The following is a 13,086-nucleotide window of genomic DNA, read 5'->3' on the forward strand; positions in this document are numbered from 1 at the left end:
AATAGTATATGGAGATAAGATGCTGCACGCTGGAAGTATTGAGTTGATTTTTGGAAACCACCAAATTTAGGAAAGGTTTGTGGCTTGGTGCTTTGGAGTATAAAAAAACATGCATACCCAATTTGGATTGGGGGGGAATGTGTATTTTCCAAAAATATATGGTTTACTGGGGTGGACATACTTTTTTCTACCTTGCCCCCCCCCAAATGATGTAAATGTGTCGATTTGAAATGACAGACCATACGGGGTCTTCATTTTTGGGGCCCTATATGCCACATGTTTAAAACTGTTCAGCGAAGCCCAGGATTTCATATTTAGAGTGATTTATCTTGATACATAATAGAATGTGGGAGATAAAATGCTGCAGGCTGAAGGTTTTGAGGTGATTTTTGGAAATGTCACCAAATTTGCCAAATTTAGGAAAGGTTTGCGGCTTGGTGCTTTAGAGTAAAAAGACATGCATACCCAATTTGGATTCAGGGGAATATGTGCTTTCCAAAAATATATGGTTTTCTTGGGTAAACTTACTTTTTTTTACCTTTGCCCCCCAACAATGATGTAAATGTGTTGATTTTGCAGTATCTGGAATTACAGAACTGATAGCTCAAATTAGGTAAAACTATACATATTGGGCATCAAACTGTTCAGTGGACTCCTTGCATTCATATTTAGGGTATTCTACATTGGTACCTAATGATGTGTGGGAGATATGATGCTGTAGATTTGAAGCTTTGAGGTAATTTTCAAAAAATTCACCAATTTCTATAAAAAATATAACTTTAAGAAAGAATTGCAACTTGGTAGTTTGGAGCACAAAGATTTATTTACCCATTTTTGATTTACCAGAATCTGCCCTTTCTAATAAGGCATCGTTTTCTAGGGTAAACCTACTGTTAGTGGAATGTTTGGCCTTGAAATCAGAAGTATGCAGTTTTGTGGAGCAGTGCTTTGGAAATTTGGTAGTGTACTGCTTGGAGATTTTGATCTATACAAGTGAGAAATCTCCATAAAACTATATATATTTGGTATTGGTGTGTTCAGAAGACATAGACCTTACTAAATAGGCTGTGTTCTCATACATAAAATAAACTAAGTTTCTCATATATGTGATTGTACTATGTGAAACATGATTTTTTTATTTTATTGGGCACTTAGAAGCCTATATTTTTTTACACAAGTGGAATTACAACAAAATGCTAGCATATTTTGAAAGATCAGGTTGTCCTGACAAAAACAATATATTGTTTGCCTGGGTAAACAAAAAGGCCTTCCCGGGAAATGCCCTTAAAGTGAAAGAGTACAAAATGTTCAAAAATGGTCTGGCAATAAAAGTACTAAATCAGCTGGCAGTGTAGGGTTAATACGTTTTTGTAAATTGTATAAATAAGTGGCATACAGGTGCAAGCCACATTTTACTAAAACAACATCAGACCTGAGCTTCTTCTTGCATCCTTTTCATCTGTTCCAGCATTGCCTTAAATTCAATTTCCTTCTGCTCTGCTTCCTCCAAGGTGGCTTGGTTTTGTTCTTCATAAGCCATGGCCACTACAGCCAGAATTAAATTTACCAGGTAAAATGACCCCACAAAGATCACCAAGATAAAGAAGATCAAATAAGTTTTTCCAGAAGCACGCAATGTCTGAAATAAAAAAGTATAAAAAACTGGTGACCATTGGACTAAATGACCATTAGAGCAAAATATTTTGTACAAGGAAGTCTGGTTAACAAATCATCACATTTTTAGAGATCGTTACTTTAATACATATTTCTAGTAGTACTAAGCTGATTTAAAAAAAATATTGCAATGTCCCACACTCTTTGGCTTAATTATTTTGAATGTACTATATGCATTTTGTTTTCATAAACTTGTTAATGCTAGTCATAAATATCAGTTTTAAACATACATATTTCATTATTATATATATATATATATATATATATATATATATATATATACATACATTAAAACATAATTGTATATGGGACCTGTTATCCAGAATGCTTGGGGCCTGGGTTTTTTTTGCTAAGGGTCTTCCTGTCTGTAATTTGGATCACCATACCTTAATTCTACTAAAAATAATTTAAACATGAATTAAACCTAGTAGGATTGGTTTGCCTCTAATCTGGATAACAGACCCTATATACATATATTTATATAAAGAGAGAGAGAGAGAGAGAGAGAGAGAGAGAGAGAGAGAGAGAGAGAGAGAGAGAGAGAGAGAGAGAGAGAGAGAGAGAGAGAGAGAGAGAGAGAGAGAGAGAGAGAGAGAGAGAGAGAGAGAGAGAGATTTAGCAGCTGTACGCCAATTACTTTGTGGCCTAGGTATTCAGGTACTATCTAATACTGCTCACTCCACAAAACCACAAGGATTGGTGCACACCAGGAAGCTTTTTAGAAATGTTAAAAATCCTATACCGGTATACATTATTTCATTTATAATAAAATGACATTCATTTCAATCTCATTCTTATAATTCTTCATAACAAAACTAGATCATATACAAATATACAGAAGACGAACGTTACAAATTAAGTAAAATTTAAGAAAAGAATTTAATAGAAAAATGGGAAAAGAAGAACTAACTGAGGAGCACCGAAGCACCTTCAGATATTTATACTGCGCAGAAGAAAGGGAGGAACTGACAAAGCAAGAATGGGCCAAGATCAATTTTAGAAGGGTAGACTACCAACCAAAATGGAATTTAGAATAATAGCAAAAATATAAGCTTAGCCAAGTTCATTTTTCCTAAAATTAATAACTGGAATGTTTTCCCAGGTCAGTCTCAGACATGCTCTCTGCTCTGTCAGTCACCTGTCATTGTTGACGTGGACCTTGGTGACCCAGCATGCAATGCAGGAACATTGGTCACAATAGAGCATTTAAAGTGGCTGAATTCTGCAGCATCAATAGCTATGCTGCAACATTTCTCTAAACCTTGTCTGATTGACACCTTGGGTCTAACCTCTGCCTGTAGATTTCCACCAGTCACCTGCTCTGACCTTGGAACTCCTTTAGCTTGTCAATGGTTTGTGTTGCTAGCGACCTTACCCCTTGATCTGACTCTCAGCTACTCTCTAGCCCACATACATGCTGTGCCACAGGTTTGGCAAGTGTGCTTCCTGCATGAGACCATGGAGAAAGATCAAGCGCCCAAAAGGGTTGTTGGCTAATTCCAGTATCTGCATGCCATTCCAGTTTCACACCTGTTTACTCAAACAATGTGCCTAAGAAACCAGGACTACCTCCCCATGATTGGCCAGCAGTGGACTCCAGTGCTACTGGTACAAGAGGGGTTAACAATTTTTCACTTTAATAGGCAAAGTACTGTGGACAGTATGACATACCGCAAAGGAATAAAGACAGGCATGCATGCATGCATATATAAAGGCAAGCATGCAAACTTACTAACTGGTACAAGTTTTCCCAAAAATCCTGAGTCATAAGGCGAAATAAAGCCAAGAAGGCCCAGCTAAAAGTATCAAAGCTAGTATAGCCATAATTTGGATTCCTCCCTGCTTTCATACATGTATATCCCTCTGGACATTGCCTGAAATACAAAAATGTCACTCCCCATTAGAACATTGCACTACTACTACTACAATTGCTTTATTTGTATAAACATGTTTCACAGTATTTTAGTAGGCCCTGCCACATGTAGCGGGGTATTTATATTATACATAGCTTTTCACAAAAGCACTAAACAATTAAATATGAAAGCATAATTAAAGGATATGTAAACCTTTAAAATAAGTGAATATAAAATTGATACAGAGAGTGCTATTCTTAGAACTTTTGTAATTTACATTCATTTTTTTTTTCTTTTTATTCCAAGATATTAAGGCATACATGTACTGTTAATATGAAGAAGAATATCAGAGCAGCCTCTGTCTTTCTCATGACAACTTCCTTGACTACTTGGTGGTCAGACTAGTCGGAAACTGACCAGCAGGTGGCGATGTTGTGACAGAATTAATTCATATTAACAGTACATCTACCCCTTAATATCTTGGAATAAAAAGAAAATAAATTATGAATTCAAATTACAAAAGTGCTTAGAATAGCACTCTCTTCAATTTTACATTCACTTATTTTAAAGGTTTACTTATCCTTTAATAACAGGACTGAAATCATCATGTTATAACCTCCACAGTAAAAAACAAAGTGTGTGGAGAGAGTGCATGAAATCTCATTATTCCATTAGAAATGGGGGTTCAGACGGTTCTGCAGAATCACTTGTTCAGATCTAGTGAGTGGGACTTGTGGCGGTTTTGATGCTTTTTTGCTTTCTCAACCTCCATACACCTTGTGAGTTTTAAACTCAGAAATCAAGTTTTATTCCCTTCAGCTATTTACATCTCCTCTCCCAGTACTATTTTTCATTCTCAGCTATTCTCAATTATCTTTTTTTTCTATAGTTTTCTGGTTTTGCATGTCCAAGTTTTCCAATTTAACTGTCCAAATGTCCCCTCCAAAAAAATTCTTCATTTGTTCTTATATGAGCCAAGGAGATGTGTTAAATAGTCTTCCTTTACAGTTTTTAAATACGTTTTGGCAGTTGTGAGACATATTGCTGGTAAAAAAAAAAGGTAGGTACTTTAAGCCCCAATATGTCTATTTATCCCTAGGGAAAGAAGAACATATCTGACAAGGAAACTGTAAGAATTTTAGTTTGTATGTCCAAAAAGACCAATAAGTTCTCTCTTGTCGGACCAGATACAAATTATGTCAGTATTTTATAAACCAATAAACATTTTATATAGTAACTGCAATTTTCATTATATACTGTATAAACATTTCTATATCAATATAAAAGAGTATTTACAATTAGGGGCATATATCCAAAAGGCAATTCTCCACAAAATTCTCCAAAAAACACACCAACATCCAACAGCTAGTGTGAGCTGGCAGAATATTTTTATGCTTTGAGAAATATTCCTCATGATATATATGCATTTTTTTTCTCTGTTGAAAAATCTGGTCAATAAATAAATAAAATAAATGTTTTTTCTCTACAAACATATTCCATAGTTATGTGTGCGTCATATAATAATTAAGGCCATTCTGTATGTTTAATACAGGAAAATAAAACCAACAGATGGGTCATATCCGGTATCAAAATACAAAAAAGGGGGGTTGTGGGTGCACTCCAAAGCTAATTTAAAATGTTTTAAATACAATGAAGTGCTACGGATTTGGCCAATTAATCAATGCACATTCCCATGTCCCCTGTCTCATAAGTAATTCAGCATATATGCAAGCGCATGTGTTTACAAAAGCAGGGGTTTTTAGTTACAAAGTTATGATCATAAATTTGATAAGCCACCATACCACGTCAAGGTAAACCCCATACGGTGGTCCCTAACTTGTTTACCTCCAGTCATAGTATAAAAAAAAGGCTTGTACCTCTCTGCATAGTAGCATTACTTGGAATAAAAACTTTGGTTTGAATCTGAGGGCTAAATCCTCTCCTGCCACTAGCTTTTGCAGCTTTTAAGAGAAAGAGACTACCAAAACCAATGGCCATTTTTTAAAAGCATAGGACCACCATTTGTTTAATGGGGTGGTACCATATGAAGCTTAGCCGTAGCTTCTGGCTACTTTCCAAAATACAAAAAAGGGGGGTTGTGGGTGCTTTGCAAGGCTAAGTTAAAATGTGTTTAAATACCGGTCTCACCCTGTTGTGGCCTGCTATATCCCTTTCTCCCTTATTACCCTATGATGTGATTGCTGCAGTCCCACAGACATCAATCAGCATTCAGCATTTCTTTCATTGCAAATCCAAAATCTATTTTTGCATAGTGCAAGACCATGCAATGCTAAGCAACTTACCAATGCACGTTAATTACAATTTTTGTTTCTTTTCATTTTCCATGAAACCCACAAAATAAAATAAAAACATTCAACAAAAAAGCAGATGGTACAAATAAGGGAGCAATTCCAACAGAGTATACATAAACAGAGATCTGCGTATTTAATTTGACAAACCAGTTTTAGAGGGTATTCCAGTTAATATTCTCCAGCAGATAGCCAGACATCAATTAGGACTAGCTTTCCAGACCCATTTCCTACCAGGAAGACTATACCCAATTACATTTTTCCTGCAAGTAGCTTACATCAATTTTCCTTTCCCTTGTCTCAAGAGGCAGTGAGCGGCCAGTTACCACACACCTCTGGTAATTTTAAGAAGCGAACTGTTGCTTTTTAAAATGGAAATTCAGCTCTTCTATTCCAGAGAGTGCAATTGTGGCAGCAGCCCAGAAATGCCACTGGTAATTGCTGTTGAATGTAGTATCAGCCATATGATTAAAGCTGGCCAAAGGACTTACAAGAGACCTGGCTCTGATTTGTTTCAAGAGCCACACCCAGAAGAAAAGGGGATGAACAAATACTGATTTACTGCAAATACATTACCAAATAACTTCAAATTCCATGGGATGTATGTATTCCGAAGTGTATATGGGAACATTGATATTTTCTTTCATCATGCAAAAATCAGTTTTTGGTACATGACCCATTAAATACAAGGAAACACGTGGTTCAAAAGATACACACTGGTGTGTTGAAAATAGATAAAGAAAGAAAGAAAACAAGATATCTTACCCAGCGTCTGAGCCATTACCACAGAGTAAGGGATCCAATGCTCCATGGACTTTAAAAAAGTTTGCTGAAAAGGTTTTAAGAGAATAAAACAGCATTTTAAGGACATACATGAATGAACATCATTAAGAAAACAAAACAAAGACTAAGACAATAAGACAAAGCCTTCTTCATATTTAAGAAGAGTGCTGTGGTGTATTTCCAAAAAACAAAATGACATGGCTTTGTCAAATAGAATTACAGAGAAATAGTTACTGATGTATGCTAAAAAGTGTTGGTTGGGATCTTCTGCAGATGACATATTTTCAACTTCTAAAAAATTTTCTTTATCCTCATATGGCTGATTATATGTACATTAGTCTAATTTTTATAATACTTTTTTTTTTGCCTTAATCAAAACATGTAAGCACAGATACAATTAGGTTAAAGGGAGGCTGTGTAACATACTGTCATTCATGATGTACTCATCAAAATCAAATCCTTTGCTGCCATTGGCCAAGTACATCTGGTCCATGTCCACAGGCCAAGCAACACATTTGCGCCTTAGATGGCCCATGAAAAGCTGTAGACCGATTAAAGCAAAGACACTCAGGCAAAACACTGTCAAAATCATTACATCGGACAGCTTCTTCACAGACTGAATTAGGGCACCCACAATGGTCTTCAGGCCTGTGGTAGGAAAAAGGTAGCAAATTATTTATCAGAAAAACTCTTTAATAAATCCTCTTTGCACTGCCAAAATTACATAAGGGATAACTAGAAGTAATGTAGTTATAATTATTTTGCTTCTACATAAATGTGAGTAAACAAATAACTCTTATTTTATTTATTTATAATTAACTGCATAAATCAAAAGAAAAGCACCGTACAGGATAAGAGGCACTGTCTAATCTGTATAAAGGCACTATTTAATTTGTAATGTTAAGAAGAGTCTTTGGTGAAACTGCATCACACTGCAGTTAAGTTCTGCTGTACTTGTCCAATCAGAGGCTCAATGGGAAGAAATCCTAGCATTCTAGATGTCTCCTCTACAGATCTAACTTCATAAATTAATTTTCAGATAAGGTACAAAGGTGGAAAGTCTTGTCTCATAATCGTAAAGTATTTAAAGCATCTGCCACCCAAATTGGAACCAGTAATAGCAGACTATAGGTCCCCATAGACGCAAAGATTTCTATTGCTGAACTACCGATTTTAGTGAAGTCCGACCAATCCTTAGAAATTATCGTGCGTTTAGTGGGATTCGAACAATCAAACATCTTACAATTTTTCGTCCGACATCTGTCAGGAAATTGATCGGCCAGGTTAAAAAATCTTTGTCGGTCCCAGTGCAATCTATCTATGTTTGCAGGGCCAAGCAGGCAGCTACCCTTTGTATTCCTAGCAAACTGGTCTTTTTAGTTGATGGACAATTCGTACGATCTTTCCGAGATAATTGTGGTCTCACAATGACGATTGGATCTTTTAAAAATCTCAACATCTATGGCCAGCTTTAGTTAACACAGATTTATCATATCTCCCTGTGTGGAGCACGAGCAAACAAACTAGGAGAATTATGTTATTCTAGGAGAATTCCAGCTTATTCTAATTAAGACTGGATAAGGTTCTATTACATTATACTGCACCCAGTGGCTATTCGTCTACACCCCCACACGCTTCTTGTAATGGGATTGCCACACTCAAATTTCCTTTAGCTATATAAGAAGTGTACAGAAACACTAAAAGAGATGAAAAATTAAAAATCAGTAGAATTAATTTGAACTGATTTATTATATAAATGTATTATACGAATTATTATAGCCTAAGACATATAAACTTTTCTCCCATTGATGCTTTTTGTTCCGTTGTTGCAAAAACACTGGCCTGTTCTAGGCTGTGCTAGACTGAATACAAGTTAAATCAGGAAGGTTAATACCACAATTTCTAGAAACTTTGGAAAATGAACAAAGTAATGTTCATTAATTTTTACCTGGTAATGGTAATGATGTTTCATTCCAGCGAAGAGGAAACGGTTAGCCCCAGTCATTTTTTGCATGGGGCACTACCAATTCAGAGGGGTGATAGAGCTAAGGGGCCAATTCATTAACTTCGAGTGAAGGATTCGAAGTAAAAAAACTTAGAATTTCGAAGTGTTTTTTTGGCTACTTCGACCATCGAATGTGCTACTTCGACCTTCGACTACGACTTTGAATCGAATGATTCAAACTAAAAATCGTTCAACTATTCGACCATTCGATAGTCGAAGTACTGTCTCTTTAAGAAAAAACTTCGACCCCCTAGTTCGCCACCTAAAAGCTACCGAACCCAATGTTAGCCTATGGGGAAGGTCCCCATAGGCTTGGCTAAGTTTTTTTTGGTCGAAGGATAATCCTTCGATCGTTGAATAGAAATCCTTCGAATCGTTTGATTCGAAGGATTTAATCGATCGAACGATTATTCCTTCGATCGTACGATCGCAGTATTTGCGCAAAATCCTTCGACTTCGATAGTCGAAGGATTTTCATTCCCATTTGAATATCGAGGGTTAATTAACCCTCGATATTCGACCCTTGATGAATTTGCCCCTGAATGTTGTTCGACTGCTTAAAACAGTCAAACACTTTCAGACAAATAGGCAAATGTACTAAACACTAATTTAGTATATTATCTAAAATTCAAACTGGTGGGAATCCTAAAGGAAATTTGCCCCCAGTGTCAATCGTTTATAAATGCATATGTATGAATGTGCCTTAATTAAAATAATAAAAAATGAAAATAAGCAAGTAGGAAATGTAGTTATATAAAACTAGCAACAAAAGTTTATCTAGTTTGCTCCAACTGAACCCCTACATTAGTTTTTCAAAGCCCGACTTATCAAGTACACCAAATAACCTTCTGTGGACAGACGCTGTTACATATAATCTAAATCTAAAATACTGTATACAAAGACACAGTATGACAAATCCTGTACAAAAACAGTGGAAGAAAATGTAGAAGCAGAATAATTGAATGGTCTAAACTTTAGTTGGGGGATGTAATAAAACCTTCCAATGAAATTATAGCAATGGAAAGAATTTGTGCAAAGATTTTATAAAATTTTACTAAATAGTTTTGCAAATGCGCAAAAGTAGAAAAAAACGATGCAATTTTTTTGTGTGTGTGGGGGGGGGTGCCACTGCACAGTGTTTGTAATAAACAGAATTACTGAAAAATCATAATATTGGTGGCATACAAACTGCCACTTCAAAGTCTTTACAAAACTTTACAACATTGTTCGTATTTATCTTATATTTTTAGTTTGCAACTTATTACATTCCCCAATAAATGCTTTGAATATACTGAGATTGCCATTTTTTTTCTTTATTACACACATTATTTCAAGGCAAAGATGCAGATATTCTTTAAAGAGTTAATGTCAGGTTAATGGTCTCCCTAAAATATAGTGATATTGTTATCAGACAATAAGAGAATATTTTTGTTTAAAAGAGTCATCAAAGCAAATTTCATGCAAAGAATCCATTAACACAAAATAAACAAATTCATTTATGGATGGAAATCAGGCAGGGTTCAGAACATTTCCATGCAAATCATTTAAACTCCAAGGCTGAGCAGTTTTTCAAATTTTCAAATTTATGCATTCCAAAAAAATTGCTTCAGACTGAGACATGAAGATGCTTCATTGATTGGTTAAGAGGAGGGGAAATGCTTTCAGGTGCTGATTCTGCCATGCAATAGAACATCTGGAAATAAAATTGTAATGCTGACATATTAGAATTCAAATTTTAGCTTTTAGTAATCACATTTCTCTTTTGTTCCAGCACACGCTACTATTTGCCATGAAGCCAATTGACATTTTCTATTATAGTGAATGATAAATAATATAAATATAAATTAATACAGTTCAGTGCCCTATACTCTCCCATTTAAAGATTAATATAAGCTCCCTTTGATAAAAAATGCAAATATATATATATATATATATATATATATATAGATAGATAGATAGATAGATAGATAGATAGATAGACATACTGTATATTTTATACTTATTTTAATTGGTTGCATATTATACAATTGAGATCAAATTAACGGTTAACTTTGTGTAACAGTGCACCTAAATATCATCCCTACGCATGACTGTGACATTAGGTTATCATTTTATAAGGCATCCAAAATAATCAGTGATATAAACCACAATTCAGTCACTTATCTGAAGATTCACACTCCCAAAATGGCCTTTACACTGCTGGAGTGAAATCAACCTTTATAAATTATATATAATATATTCATTTTTGTGGTTCCCTGACATTGTAAAAGCAGACGGTATTGTGGTTTTCAAAACTTGGCCTTGGGGAAGACAACTAACATGTGGTCTTGGCATCCCACATCAGATCCCATTCTCATGGTATCTCAGACACAAATGGTAGAATGTAATATAGATTGCTTATGGAAAAATTGTCCGCAATACGAATAAACATTTTCATTGCGAACAATTTTGCCTTTGCCAACCTTTTTCCCCAACCTTAACAGTAGGATAGCGATTGTGAATTTTATAGTTAGTGGGATATCACACAGTGTATGTAATAAAGTTTCTTCATGAAAAAGTTGTTCGGTTTGCTCCAAAAGTTTACACTGCCTTCAAGCAGGTCTTAAAAGTTTGCAATGCACAATTAACATTTGCAATGGAAGAAAAGCCTTAAAAGGAATATTACTCTGCCACACGCAAATTTTTATTCTTATTCGTGCACAAATTTATTCTCTTTGTAAATTTTATTACATTTCCCCCAAAGTGCACAAAAGTCTGGTTTAAAGGTTTTGTGCCATATGTTAAAGGAACATTAACACCGAAAATTTAAAGCATTTTAAAATATAAGGGGTTATTTACTAAACTCCAAATGCAAAAATCACAAAAAATGTGTGATTTTTTTTTTTATAAAATCTGACTTTTGAAAAATCACAATTTTTTCGGAATTTATTAAACAATGTAAAGTCTGAAAATCCGGCATCTCAGACCTGTCGAGGTTGCATATAAGTCAATGGGAGAAGTCCCAATGATTTTTTGATGAGTGCTGGGTTTCGTGCAATACCCCAAAGTTTTTGGGTGAAAATTCCCGAAAAAATCATGAAATTCGTGAAAATCGGATCGGTTTTTGGGTGAAAACTCTGAAAAAATCATTAAAATCTGATTTTCGGGAAAATGTAATAATAAATAAGCGTAAAAACCCTGAGCGGATTTGATCGGAGTTTGTAGCAGAAATTATTGAGATAAATTCGGACCCCCATAGTGTATTGATGCCCTGCATTGCTAAAAGTAATGTGTTTGCCTTAGAAACACTACTATATTTTATATAAATAGGCTGCTGTGTAGCCAAGGGGACTGCCATTCAAGTTAAAAAAAGCACAGGTTACTTAGCAGATAACAGATAAGCTCTTTAACAGAATACAATGGCATTCTACAGAGTGTATATGTTACCTACTATATAACTTATGCCTCAAATGGCTTCCCCCCATAGCTACACAGTGACTTGTTTATATATATATAGTAGCGTTTCTAAAGCAAACACACCAGTTATACCAGTGCAGGGAAACAGAACGTTGTATTTTAATTACTTTATAACACTTTCATTTTTTGGTGTTACTGTTCCTTTAAGAAAACACATGTAGGACTTGCCAGAATGAGGTTGCCAAATCTCATGCTGCAATTTATGTAGTGTAGTAGTCACAAAGTATATTAATCATTATTTGTTTTCTATCATTGAGCAGGTAAATGCAAAAGCAGAATGTTCATTGTTCCACATGTAGCTTTGATGGAAACAGTCTGTCCTACTGGCAATAAAACTTGCTAGACTTCTACTACTACCTCTTAATCATGAATTTAATTAATTATTTGTAGAAAATATTTCAAAACAAATGGTGCCGTCTATCATAAAAAGATTCATGTTATCTTGAACCATATTAATTTAACACATTTGAATAAAGCTTTGGCTAAATAGTTGCAAGACCTTGATCGATCTAAGTTCTTTCAACATGGTCTCAAATGGAATGTTTTTGAGCGTCTAGTGTGCTAGTAACTAGAATTTTTGTAAGCAATGCAAGGTTTTTCAAGGCATCATCAGCATTTTGCAGCTCTTCTAAGTCTTAGAACAGGGATATGCAACTGGTGGCTCTCTTGCTGTTGCTAAATCATAACACACAGTTAGAGGGCCCACAGGTCAGAGATCTCTGTCTTAAGTAGAAGACAGTATTTATTTCATCAGAAGGTTTTATTTTGTCGTCATATTGTAAATGCACTGAGTATCATGCAAGACGTGTGTCTATAAATTAGGCTTGGCAGTCTTGGCAGGGAAAGAGATTTATAAGGCATTTTTTTTAACAAAGCTTGTATACACCTTTTTACCATTTGCAAAATAAATAGTCCTTGTGTTGAAAATTTGCTCTGCCAATTCCTTTAATCCATATTTTTTATGTTATACAGCACCAACAGATCGTTGTTTTACTTTTTACTCTTA

At 35.1% G+C, this 13,086-nt stretch overlaps 1 protein-coding gene across 7 annotated transcripts in view; it reads right to left on the minus strand.

Annotated features, from left to right (window-relative positions):
• Nucleotides 1-13,086, minus strand: part of LOC108708999 (sodium channel protein type 8 subunit alpha) — a 111,908-nt gene that overhangs the window by 49,745 nt on the left and 49,077 nt on the right. For 6 of the 7 annotated variants that reach the window (XM_018248632.2, XM_041584448.1, XM_041584452.1 and 3 more), the window contains 4 exons: nt 7,046-7,267; nt 6,602-6,665; nt 3,407-3,548; nt 1,433-1,639 (listed from right to left, as the gene is read on the minus strand). In XM_018248632.2, the coding sequence (XP_018104121.2) occupies nt 1,433-1,639; nt 3,407-3,548; nt 6,602-6,665; nt 7,046-7,267 (635 nt within the window). Of the gene's footprint in view, nt 1-1,432; nt 1,640-3,406; nt 3,549-6,601; nt 6,666-7,045; nt 7,268-13,086 lie in introns of those variants that run through there. The other variant, XM_041584453.1, reaches the window with a different exon arrangement.

Source organism: Xenopus laevis, chromosome 2S (assembly GCF_017654675.1).
Source record: "Xenopus laevis strain J_2021 chromosome 2S, Xenopus_laevis_v10.1, whole genome shotgun sequence".
In the NCBI taxonomy this organism is placed as follows: domain Eukaryota; kingdom Metazoa; phylum Chordata; class Amphibia; order Anura; family Pipidae; genus Xenopus; species Xenopus laevis.